Here is a 13,153-nt window from a genome sequence, read left to right as displayed (position 1 = left end):
GGGGAGGGGTAAGGGGTATGGTATGTATGAATTCTTTTTTGTTTTCTCTTAATTTCTTTTTCTGTATAGATGTAAATGTTCCAAGAAATGATCATGATGATGAATATGCAACTATGTGATGATACTGTGAATTACTGATTATATATGTAGAATGGAACAATCAAAAGTTAGGAATTTTGCATTTGTTGGATGGTTATTGGTTTTTCAAAAAAATTTTTTAATTAATTAAAAAATTGTGACATATAACGTATATACAAAGATGCAGTAAATTTTCAAGTACCTTTTGACAAATAGATATAGAACAGGTTTTAAAGTTTGGATTTGAGCTACAGTTCCATGGTTTTTTGGTCTTTTCTCCTAGCTGCTCCAAGATACTGGAGACCAACAGAAATACCGATATAATGATTCAGCAGTCATCCTCATTTGCTAAATCCCATCTACTTTGTTATGCTCTTCCTTCTATTTACAGAACATATATATATACAAAAGCAACAAATTTCAAAGTACATGGCAGCAATTAGTTGTAGAACAGATTTCAGAGTTTGGAATGGGTTACAATTCCACAATTTTAGCTTTCTCTTTCTAGCTGCTCTAAGGTACTGGAAGCTAAAAGAAATATTAGTATGATGATTCAGCACTCATACTCATTTGTCAAACACAACCTTCTTGGCATAACTCCACCATCTCCTTTGATCATTCACCCACTGTTTTGGGGTATTTTGGGTATGTCCATTCTACCTTTTCATGTTGGAAGAGACTGTCGATACTACGGGATGGGGGTTGGAACTAGCTGATGTTCTGGAGAGACTGGCTTCTCTGCATTTCAGGACTTATTTGGTCCAGGGACCCATCTGGAGGTTTTAAGTTTGGAGAGATACTGTAATGCATGGAACTTTTGTAAAATCTTACAGAACAAAATCTTAAAATTTTGTAGAATCTTACATATTTTGTAGAATCCTAAAGGCGTTCTTTAGGATTGGCAGGGATGGTTTTGATAGTTATGAAAGTAGCATGTCTAACTGAAGCTTGCCTAGGAGTGGTCACTCTGTAGCCTCTCAACTTTATTTGAATTCTCTCAGACAATGATACATTATTTGTTACACTTCTCTTCCCACTTTTGGCCAGGATGGCATTGTTGATGTCACGGTGCCAGGGCCAGGGTCATCCCTGGAGGTCATCTCCCACACGACCATGGACACTTTCATCCATGAATGCCATGTTCCATGCAGGAGGGACAGCAATGGTTTCATCTTCAGGATTGGGCTTAAAAAGAAAAAAGCCAGGGTGGCTCAGAAGACAGAGTTTTTGCCTGCCATGTCGGAGACTCAGGCTCGATTCCTGGTGCCTGCCTATGCAAAAGAGAGAGAGAGAAAGGCCACATCTGAACAACAAAAGAGGTCCTCAGGAGGTTACTCTTAGGCATACCTATAGGTAGGCTAACTTTCTCTGTGACATACATAAATTTCACAAGTGCAATCCTCAAAATCAAGGGCTTGGCTATTGATCTGGGTGTTCCTAATGATTGGCACAGTATCCTGGGCTTTCCAGATAGTAAAGTTTAATAGTTCCATACTTTTCTCCCATCTCTCAAGAAACTTTGCCAATACTTTTTGGTTAACCGCTTAATATATTCTGGAATGTATCCAGTCATTCCATTATGCTATACTGGATTAAAGGGTCTCATTTTTGTTCTGGGCTTCCTGTGTTTGGACTGTTTAAATGATCTACCCAGACAGGTTGAGTTACATTATGTGCTACAGAAAAGCTAGGTTGTGGATGTAATAAAACTTTCTTCCTTTGGTCTCAAACAGTAGGTGAAGTTCTAAAATACAGGAAATGGCTTCCTTACCCCTGCACTCTGAATTATCTTAATCCTGACACAATGGCTTCATTCTTACTCTAAATACCATGTTACACATACATGAAACAACTCCTCAAAATCCAGAAATAACAATTACTACTCTGGTCTAAATGTGATTGCTAGAAAACCTGACAATCTAGACCCCAGTTGACTTACAAGTATTTTTTTAATGAGATGATACAATGCTTGTGCTTTTGGTTCTGGTTTATTATGTCTCACCAAATATCCCATAGGTTTATTCACATCGTTGCCTGCCTCAAGCTTCGTTCTTTTTTGTAGTAGGACTGTGTTTGATCATATGATTATACCATCATTTTCCAGTCCACTTCTCAGTCAGTGCATCTTTCAGCCACCTCTATCTACTGGGCCTCACGTATAACGTCCAAATTCACCAGTCCTTCATGTCCAAAATCAACAACCCATAGATTCTATAGAGATATAACTTTTACACTGTGACTGTAGGACTGTGAAAATGTTGTGTCTGTTTCTCCTTTTATCCAGGCTGTAGACAGATGAATAAAGTACGGAAGAAAAAATAAATAAACTATGGGATGCACAAAGGGTAAAATAAATTGAGTAGATGGAAATTCTAGTGGTCAATGAGAGGGAGAGGTAAGGATTATGGTATGTATGAGTTTTTTCTTTTTTCTTGTGAATTCTTTTTCTGTACTGATGCAAATGTTCTAAAAATGGTTACAGTGATGAACACACAACTATGTGATGATATTGTTAGCTATTCATTGTACACCATGTATGGAATGCATGTGCATGAAGATTTATCAATAAAATATTAAAATAAAGTAACATAAAAATAGATAATGACCATGGAAGGGAAGAAAATGAGACACTAGTAGTCCATGGAATATGGTGGTAAAATATTCAAATGACTACCTGCAGCTTCCTGAAATCAAGTGCTGGTTAAAAGCAATGTTTTGGGAAGACAGGTGCTATTGCAGCAGAAAGTTAGGTTAGAAACGTGTATTGCAAGGATGGTGACATGGGCTTGCATCTTATCATTGCATTGGAGAAATACTTAAAAAGCATTACTATTCCAGGCCTTTACAGCTCAATCAAGACAATGTCAGAGGAAGGGACTTGTTCAAAGGCCTTAAAATTATTTATTTTCTCTTAACCACAAAGTGAGTATGGTTATAAGATGAATGCTTCTGAAAGGCAGATACAGTGCTTAGTAGAGAAGTTTGCAAAATTTCAACACTAGACGTGACCACCGAAATGCAGTTGGTAACTTGATTAAATGGCTTCCATGGAGATGTGTGTCCACCTATTCAGATTGGTGTTGCTTACTGGAGCCCTTTAAGAGAGAATCATTTTGGAAAAAGCTTTAGAGCCCACATAGACAGAATCCTTTGGGGATGAAGAAGGAAAACATCCCCTGAGGACCATTATGAAGCAAGAAGCCTGGAGAGAAAGCTGGAAGATGTATTCACCATGTGTTTCTCAAGTTGAGAGAGAAACCCTGAATATCATCAGCCTTCTTGAACCAAGGAATCTTTCCCTGCATGCCTTAGATTGGACGTTTTCATGACCTTGCCTTAATTTGGGCACTTTCACAGCTTGAGAACTACAACCCTGCAACTTAAAAATTCCCCTTTTTAAAAGCAGTTCCATTTCTGGTATATTGCATTCAGGCAGTTTGCAAACTAAAACAGTGCCACTCTCCAGGCCCCTAGGCATCATCAGCATCTTTCATCAGAAGGGTCTTTAATTCTCCACATAGAAGAAGGAGGGAATGTCGATACAGTCAGTCACATTTTGCCTAAGCTCGCACCTTGTAAGGACAGAGATTCTACATGGGGACTGCTCCAGGATGCGTTGCCTGACTCTGCCAATGAACCCACCCGAATTGAGTGGCATTCAGGGTACACAGGCTCAGGGGTGAGTCTGGCCTGGAAAGTGCGCAGTGGTGAACGGTGGATGCCTTCTGAGTTATGGAGGCCACATTCACATGGGTCATAGTCAGTTGGGGTAAAACCAGGAGATGCCAGTGAGACCTCATGGTGGGAGTCCCCAGGATAAGTCCCTGAAAAATGGAATAAAGGAGGCAGACTGGGAGAAAGGAAGAGGGTAGCCAAACAGGCCAGGAGGCCAGTCAGTGCCATCCAAAGGCTCAGTTCAGCTCTAGGAGGGAGTTCCTGTCCATTACTACTGGCCCCTGGTCTCCAGGGCAAATTATCTTTATTTCTTTCTTGCACACAAGGAAGTTGAGGCCCAGAAGGTTGCCCAACATAGCCAAGAGTGGCAGTGAGAGGCACATACCAGGCCTCTCTGACTGCAGAGGCCTTGGGATGGCGGAACAAACTTCCTCACTCTCATTTCTCCTGAGAGATTAGGATTCATGATGAGCTAAAGTCAGTCAGGAGGGAAGCTGGGGATGCCACACATGGGAGGAATATGCAAGGACTTCTTAAAAGTCGAGGTTTCCTCAGTCATCACGTTCTCTGATTGACTCTCCCTGCTCTGGGAAGCTCCCAGCTAAGCCCTGTCTCCTTGTGGTAGCTCAAGTGCAGTCCCCAGTGGCAGGTGGGAGACCCACACCAGTGAGGAAGGAGACAACACTTGGGCTGGGTTGGGGTCTATGAGCAAAATAGTGTCAGAACAGTCTTGGAGCCACCATTCTGTCCTGGAACAGCTTTTTTCACACATTGTATTCCACCCAGGAAACAGAAGGGCCCAATGGGGCTAGAAAGGTGGCAAAGGCCTAAGGAAGAGGTCCTGGGGACCTGAGCTTGAAGGAAGTTTGGCATCTCTCTGGGGCCCTGTGCCGTTCTTTTCCAGACCAGCAGGAAGGCCAAGTCATGCCAAGTGGATGTAAATGCTGCCAGTCTCAGGCTGCCCCTGGGTTTCTGTGGAGCCAGAAAGCAGAAACGGTAACCACCCAAGTCCTACTCTCTTCCCTGGGTTTCTGGAAACCCTGGGTGTGATCTGGGTCCCAGGAAATCAACCCCACCCCGCCCCCAGTCACCCACATGAAGATCTTCAACGTGTTTCGACTGCCCCCATGCCCTCTCAGACAGAAACCACTCAAATGAAAAGGGAACTTCAGGAAGCAGGCGTGCCAGGCAAGTCTCAATCCCGTTTTGAGTCTTTATAGCCTTGCCCAGAGGGGTTCACATCTCTGGTACACAAAGTGATGGGGAGTTGGAGCCTCCCATGGTGACAGAGTATGGAGGGCCGATCAGCTATCAGTGACCAGGGGAGCAGAGCGGGCCACTACCAAACCTTGGCTGCACAGGCACCGTCCCCATGATCTACCTCGCTTGGTGAGTAAGAGTGAATGGGTCAGGGTACTGGGATGGCAAGAGGAAGGCAATAGGGGCATCCATAGGAGATGCCAGACCCGGGCAAGGCAGTGGGCCACAAGGAGGATCCAGAAAAAGCTGAGAAGATACCAGGTCAACAGAAAGCCCAAGGCTGACTAACCAGACCCAGGGACCAAACAGGTGATCCAACAAGGGGGGCTGAGGGCTGCTTGTGGGCTCACAAGGGGCCCAACAGGGAGCAAGGAACAACTGGAAGGTGGAGGCAGGTGAAGGCAGTGAGTCTCAGGGATCTGGGGCCTTCAATGAAACATGATAGGATGGGATAGCTGTAGGTCTGAGGGATGGACCAGCCTGGCATGGCTAACAAATGATGCTGGAGGGCACGGGACCAGGCTGGAGGTGAGCTGGCAATGGGATGGACCCCTAGATGGGCAGGACATTCTGAATTAAGAATGAACCCGGATGAGCATAGGGGAACAGAAGGGTCCCCAGGTGGCCAAAGCATGCAATCCAGACCAAAGGAGCTGTGAGTGATCAGGGCAGGGTCAGAGATGACAGTGGAATTCTAGGCTATGGCCATAGCTGAGGGCAAAGGCAGCATGGACATCCATAGACCGGGAGCTGAGAGAGTACTAGGTTATGGGCATGAACTTAGCAGGCAGCAAGATGGGCTTCAGGACGGAGGCATTAGCACTCAAGAGCTGGGGGTGAGGAGCAGAGGTACCCTGAATCCTAGGGAGCTGATGGTGAGGAGTAGAGATGGTTGCATCCATAGGAGGTGGGCATGAGAAGATGTGTCCCGGGTCCAAGGGAGCTGGGGTAAAGAGCAGAGGGGTCCCAGGACCCAGGAGACTGGAGGTAAGATGCAGAGGAACTCAGGGTCCAAGGGACCCGGGAGTGAGAATCAGAGGTGCTCCAAGTCCAAGTGAGCTGGTGGTAAGAAGCAGAGTGTCACAAGTCCCAAGGTGCTGGGGTACCAAGGTGGAGCTGTCCTGGGTCCCAGGGAGGAAACATAGGGTTGTAATGATGCACACAGAAGTGGTGTTGGTCCCAACTGAGGACAGTAGTATATCAGGCTAAATGAAGAGTTAAAATCAAGGAAGGAATCCATGCTGGGAGCAGCACATCTGCAAAGAGGGGACCAGGATGGCACAGGGGCAGATGGGCAGCTCAGCATGCAGGAAGCTAAGAGCTTAGGGGCAGTTCACTTCTGGGCAGTGCTGAGATCCTGGAAGACTGCCTGGCCCAGGGAAATGCTAGAAAGCAAAAAAGCTTGAAGATGTCCTATGCAGGAGAGAAGAGAGAGGGCATGGAAGGACTGGAAGCTTCCCAGAACAAGGTGAAGGAAGGACTAAGCTGGAAGATACACAAAGTGTAGTAAAGCAGGAAGGGCAAGGCAGGGCGGGAACCTGAGCAGAGCAGGGAGAGGCAGGCAGGGCTATACTGGAAGCCAACCAGAGTAGAGAGAGGCATGGCAACAAAGGGGTGACAGTGTCCAGAGAAGGGAAAAACAGGCAGGACTGAGTTGGGAGCAACCCAGACCAGAGGAAAAGCAAGGAGGGCTGGGCAGTTAGGCAGGGCTGGGAGCTGTCCAAAGCAGAGAAGAAGCAGGCCTGTCGGGGAATAAAGCTCCTCAGAGCACAGGTGAAGCAGGCTGATCAGTGCAGGGATGGGAGCTGCTCAGGACAGAGGAAAATTAAGCTGAATAGGGCTAGGAGCATCCCAGAAAACGGAGAGGTAGCAAAGCTGGAGTAGGGCTGGAAGCTACCCAGAGCATAGGAGAAGCAGACAAAGTTGGTCCAGCAGGGCAGGGCTAGCAGCTGTCCAGAGAAGGGAGAGGCAGGCTGGAATGGGCTCGGAGCTTCCCAGAGCAGAGAGAAGCAGACAAGGCTGGGTTTGGACTGCCCATAGTGAGGGTAAAGCAACCTGATCAGATCATGGGTAGTAGGTGCTCAGGGCAGAGAAGGGCAAGCAGGGCTTAGCTGGGAGCCGCCCAGAGCATGGAGAGGCAAGCAGGGCTGGGAAGGGCTGAAGGCTGCCTAGAGCAGAGAAGAAGCAAGCAGAACTGGGCAGTGCTGGGCAGGGCTGGCATCTGATCAGAGATGGGAGAGTCAGGCAGGGCTGGGAAGGGCTGGGAGCTCACCAGAGCAGGGAGAAGCAGACAGATTGAGGCTATTAGCTGCATAGAGCAAGGAGAATAGGCAGGGCTGGGAGTTGCCTAATGCAGGGAGAAGCAAGACTGTGAAGGGTTGGAAGCTCACCAGAGCAGAGGAGAAGCAGGCAAAACTGGGTAGTACTGGGCAGGGCAGGCAGCTTTCCACATAAAGGAGAGACAGGTAGGGCTGCTGGGATTCGCGCTACCCTAAGCACAACTAAGCGGATTGATCAGATCAGGCACAGAATCTGCTCAAGACAGGGAGAGGCAGGAGAGGCTTGGCTGGGAGCTGCCCAGACCATGGAGAGGCAGGCAAACCTGGGAAGCACTAGGTCGAGCTGGCAACCCTCCAGGGAAGGGACAGGCAGGCAGGAGTGGGCTGGGAGCTGCCCAGAGCACAGAGAGGCAGGCACAGTTGGGACAGGGTCGAAGAACAACAGAGTAGAGAGATGCAGGCAGGGATAGGCTAGAAGCTGCACAGAGCAAAAATAGGCAGCACTGGGAGTGGCTCAGTGCAGGGAAAAGCAAGACAGGAAAGAGCTGGAAGCTGCCCAGAGTACTGAGAAGTAGGCAGGGCTAGGAAGGGCTGTAAGTTGACCAGAGCAGAGAAGAAGCAGGCCAGGCTGGGCTTTGAGTTGCCCAGAGAGCAGGTTGCTCAGATCAGGTCTGGTAGCTGCTCAAGGTAGGGCAGAGACAGACTGAGGAGAGCTGTCAGCTGCCCAGAGTAGGGGGAGGCAGGCAGGACTGAGAAGGGTTGGGAGCTGCCCAGAACAGGGAAAAGCAGGCAGGTCTACTGGAAGTTGAACAGAGCAAGAATAAGCAGGGCTGGAAACTGCTCAGTGCTGCGAGAAGCAGGACAGGGAAAGACTGGGAGCTGCCCAGAGCAGAAGAGAAGCAGACAAAACTGAGCAGTGCTGAATGGGCCTGGCACCTGTCTAGAGCAGAGAAGAAGCAGGCAGGGCTAGGTTTCAACTACACAAAGCACAGGAGAAGCAGACTAAGAATGGTTAGGACTGGAAGCTGCCCATGGCAGGGGTGAAGCAGTCTGAACTAAGCTGGCAGCTTCCCAGAGCAGGAAGAGGCAGAGCCCGGCTGGATACAGCTGGTAACTACCCAGAGAAGGCTCAGCCAGGTCAGGACAGCTGGGAGCTACCCGAGGTAGCAAGGATGGAGGCAAACAGCTCTGGGAGCTTTTCGAGCAGGCAAAAGCAGATAGACCGGGCAGAGCTAAGTACCCAGAGCAGGGGGATGAAGGCAGGGCAGTGGAGACCTCTGAACTGGATGACAGTACTCAGGAATCCAGGTTGGTTAAAACCAGACTCCTTGGGATTCATGGAAAGTAACGCTTCTTCGATGGCAGGATGGCAGACCAGTCTCATGATGGGTCAAAGACTTGCAGGCAAAGACAGACATCTGAGATGGGCAGGGCTGGGCAGAACAGATGGAGGACACAACAAAACAGAATGGATAGAATAGGATTAGGTGACGCCACCTCCTCAAGGAGAAGTGGTGCCCTGAGCAGTGGTGGGTGCAGGGATCCAAGAGCTGTGATTGGGGTCAGAATGTGATGATAATGGGGGTGTAGAAAAGAAAAGGGCAACTAGGCATGGAGGGTCCAGAACACAGGCCTTGAGGTTCAGCACATACCAAGGCCACGAGGCTGGAAGCTGGAGGGCACAAGGCTACTGACGGGCCAAAGTGAAGGGCCTGGGAAACAGAAAGTCCAGAAGGAGGCTTCCAGATCTGGGAGTGTTGAAGGAGGTAGGGGAGGAGAGAAGAGAGAGAGACCAAGTAAGCATTAGGAACTCATCAAACTGGGATGGCCAGGGTAGGAGCAGGGGGGCTCTGACAGAGAGAACAGCTAGGTGGTTGAGCTGGCTGGAGAGTAGATGGGGGTCACGGTAGGTCTAGGGAAGAAGAATAGTACCAAGAAAGGAATGTATCCAGAGGGAGACCCGGCTACATTTCGTTGACAGCTTTCGGAAGGCAGGCATGATCTAAATGTTGGGAGGATGCAGCAGCTCTGGCAGAATTCAGAGGCTGAACAGAGACAGCTATGGAGTACAGGAGTAAAGCAGGATACAGGAGGGGCAGAGGCCCAGGAATCCTGGAAGAGCTCAGGGATAGAAGGTTCTCCCTGATCAAGGTGAGGGCCCCAGGCAACCTGCTTCTCAAAAGAGGGTGACTCTGCCCTGGGTCACAGAGGCTGCCATAGACAGGGGGAACAAGGGCCCAAGGATAGGTTTTATGCCTGAGCTCACCAACGGTGGTTTCAGGTGGGCAAGGCCAGGAGCCTTTGTAGGCAGGGCAATCAAGCTCATCCTGGAGAATATCAGGAATTAAGGGTAGGAGGAGCAAATGGGCTAAGAACTGGAAATTGGGGGCGGTGAACAGCAGAAGACAGTGAGGGAGGGCTTCAAGCTGGGGAACACAGCTCAGACTGGGAAGGCAGAGCAGGGGCAGGTCAGTAGCGAGGAATGGAACTACAGACCAGACAGAGGGTCAGAGGCTCATGGGATAAGGGCTGAGCAAAAATAAGTCCTGAACTGGGGATAGGGAGCAGATGCCAAAGCAGGCTGAGGTGTGCCTCCCATGCAGAGAAGAGGAGGGTGTGAACCTGACCTAGGGGCAGAGCTGAGGTCCAGGTATTATGGAAAAAGAGAGTGACAGGAGGGTCAGGAAGATCTCATGGCACAGGGGACAGTGGAGCAGGGAACTGCAGATAACTGGTGCTTGAGGGCAGGAGGGCCCAGGGCAGAGTTCAGAATCAGAGGATCTGGAGGGACCTGGGTTGGAGAAGGCAAGGCCTGGCAGAGGGCAGCCATGAGTTTCCACAACCTGAGGCCTTTGGGTCATGAGGTACACCTTGAAACCCTCTGAGGCCCAGAAGGAGAGGAGGCTCCTTGGGGTCCAGATTGTTGGCCATTGCAGGGAGGAAGAGGTGTCTGAAGGTAGGTGCAGGGCTCCTAAGTGAGCTGAGAGGTGTGCTGAGTCATCGACAAAGTGGCTTGTGGGGGCTGGGAGCTGAGATCAGAAAGTACTGCCTATGTGCAGATAAGTCTTCAGGTGTGAGAGAGGAGCTGGGAAGACAGCCAGTGTGGGCCCTGGGGCTGGACTAATGAAGGGCCATATGGACACTCAGGGAGGCAGAGCATGGGTGAGAGAAGGAAACAACGCTGGGAGAACCTGAGGAAGGACCAGTGTGCCCAGGCATTCAGAGACCAGAGGGACAGGTTTAGAAGGAATCTAGGTAGGGAACCAGGGTCAGAAGCAAGTGCCCCATTCAAGGTCCAGACTGAGGATAAGGTCTCCTGATGAGCAGAGTGGGAGTTAGGAGCTGGTGGTCCCCAGTGCTGAGTAGAATGTAGGTGGTCCCTGAGAGGTGACCCTGTGAGTGGCAAAGGCCCATGACTCCAGGAAGCATGTCCGTCAGCAAGGGACTCTGTGCTCAGAGGAGCCCTGTGACGGTGCCTTTTCTGGGGTCTCCAGGTAGGGTGGGGGCAGAGGTGGATGACCATGGAGCCAGATGGGTCTGCACCCAATAAGCATCAACCCCAACAGGGAAGGGTCCTGGGAGAAACTGCTATTTGAAGGGCCCCAGGAACTCACTGTCAAGCAGGTGAGGTTCTGTACTGACACCTGCACCACCTCTCTTCCAGCTTCTACTACACCACCATCAGTCTTCCCTCTGGTCCCCAGCGCTGCGGAGACAGGGTCTACAATGAGCCTGGGCTGCCTGATCACAGGCTACTTCCCTGATCCTGTGACGGTGTCGTGGAACTCCGGTGATCTGGCCAATGGCATCCAAACCTTCCCAAGTGTCCTGCAGTCCTCAGGCCTCTATTCCCGCAGTAGCTATGTGACAGTGCCCAGGAGTGACAAGACCTATACTTGCAATGTAAACCACCCGGCCAGCAGCACCAAGGTGGACAAGAGAGGTGAGAACATGGATGGGCAGCATAGGCCCTCACCCACAGCCCAGCATGCTCTGGAGGACAGGCCGTCAGCCTTAGCCTTGGAGTAGCTGCCCTTCAGTGTCTTGAGGCCCCTGGGATGAGTTAAGGGGCATGGGGCAGGTGGGACCCAAACCCATGGTGGCTATGGTAGTATATGTTCCTCCTAAAGCCTCTGCCTGGCACCCACCCAAGATCAGGAGAGGTCCTCGGGGCACACCCCACCAGGTCAAGGGCAGATGCAGGTTGAATGTCCCTGACCCAGGTCCTAGGCACAGATTTTGACATAAAACCAACCAGAAGAACAGAAACTTGCCCTGGCCCTGCCTGACTGCCTCCTCTCCTACCAGACCCTGGTAACCCAAGTCTGCTCTCTCTACAGTGAAACTACTGGATAAACCCTGCCCACCTTGCCAAGGTAAAGTGGGACCTGGGCCCTGCCAATCAAAGGGGAATTGGAGGAATCACCTTACCCATCCCAATCCCAACTCACCTTCTAGTCTTTCCCACAGCCATCCTTGGGGGACCATCAGTTTTCATCTTCCCCCCGAAACCAAAGGACATCCTCATGATCTCCCGCACCCCTGAGGTAACTTGCGTGGTGGTGGATGTGAGCCACGAGGAACCTGATATGACATTCAACTGGTATGTGGACAGCGTGGAGACGAGCACAGCCAAGACAGAGCAGAAGCAGGAGCAATCCAACAGCACTTACCGGGTGGTCAGCGTTCTCCCTATCACACACCAGGACTGGCTAGACGGAAAGGTGTTTGAGTGCAAAGTCAGCAACAAAGCCCTCCCAAAACCCATCGTGATGTCCATCTCCAAAGCACAAGGTGAGTGAGGACAGCCAGCCAGGCTGAGGCTCACCCTCAGCAGGCACCTCTACCTTACCCTGGTCCTGTTGGTGCACACAACTCAGGCCAGCCCTCTTCAGCCTTGAAGTCACTGACCACATGTTTTACTGTCCCCACAGGACAGCCCCAGGAGCCACAGGTGTATGTCTTTGGTCCACACTCAGAGCAGCTGTCCAAAAATGAACTCAGTCTTACCTGCTCGGTGACGGACTTCTACCCTGGTGATATCGATGTTGAGTGGGAGAGCAATGGGCAACCACTTCCGGAGAACAGCTTCACAACCACGAAGCCCCAGAAGCAGCAGGACGGGACCTTCTTCCTCTACAGCAAGTTAACCGTAGAGCGCAGCAAATGGTCATCAAGCAATGTGTTTTCGTGTGTCGTGATGCACGAGGCCCTATCCAACCACTACACCAAGAAGTCCGTCTCCCAGTCTCCCGGTAAATGAGAGTGGCCAATGAGAACGCCCTCTCTGAACCCCATGTAAATACCTACAAGGCACACAAGCATGAAATAAAGCACCCAGCCTGCCCTGGGATTCTGCGAGACTGGCATGGTTCTTTCTGAGGCTACTCATGCTGATGCCTCGGTTCTCAACATTAGAGAGAGAGCACAGGTCCCAGGGAACAATCTAAGGGGCTCATGAATCTTCACAGGCCACCCAGAGGGAACCCAGTTCAGGGGTTGTCGCACAACGAAGGGTACTTCATCAGAGGTGACCCATCTTCTGTGCCCTCCCTCCAGCCAACAGCTACTAGGAGCTCAAGACTGGGAAAAGGGAACAAGGTGGAGGCACCTCCTGAAGGAAATGAGTTCATTGCATCTGCCTCTGTAGGTGTCTGTTCTGTGGAAAAAGTGGCCCACTGCTGTCCCAGGGTCCCTGTCCAGGAGCTCCCCCCATGGTAACTGGATCCTCTTCTGAGGACTTCATGGCCAACAGATGTGTGTTTTCCACTTGGGCACCACAGGACAGGGTCAGGAAAAGATGACTTGGCCCCAACTTCCATTCCTACATAGTGTCAGGGCAACACATGCATGGTGACCCT

The 13,153-nt window shown here is 50.3% G+C and overlaps 1 gene segment (V, D, J or C); it reads left to right on the top strand.

Moving 5' to 3' along the window:
* Nucleotides 1-10,808: 10,808 nt before the first annotated feature.
* On the top strand, nucleotides 10,809-12,653 carry LOC143677351 (Ig gamma chain C region-like). The segment is given in 4 exon segments: nucleotides 10,809-11,235; nucleotides 11,633-11,668; nucleotides 11,763-12,086; nucleotides 12,227-12,653. Coding segments are annotated over 4 exon segments (1,101 nt in total).
* Nucleotides 12,654-13,153: the final 500 nt, after the last annotated feature.

This window comes from Tamandua tetradactyla, chromosome 3, assembly GCF_023851605.1.
Source record: "Tamandua tetradactyla isolate mTamTet1 chromosome 3, mTamTet1.pri, whole genome shotgun sequence".
NCBI classification, from domain to species: Eukaryota; Metazoa; Chordata; class Mammalia; order Pilosa; family Myrmecophagidae; genus Tamandua; species Tamandua tetradactyla.
Note: the sequence above shows the minus strand (reverse complement) of the source record. Positions and strands in the feature narration are given on the sequence as shown.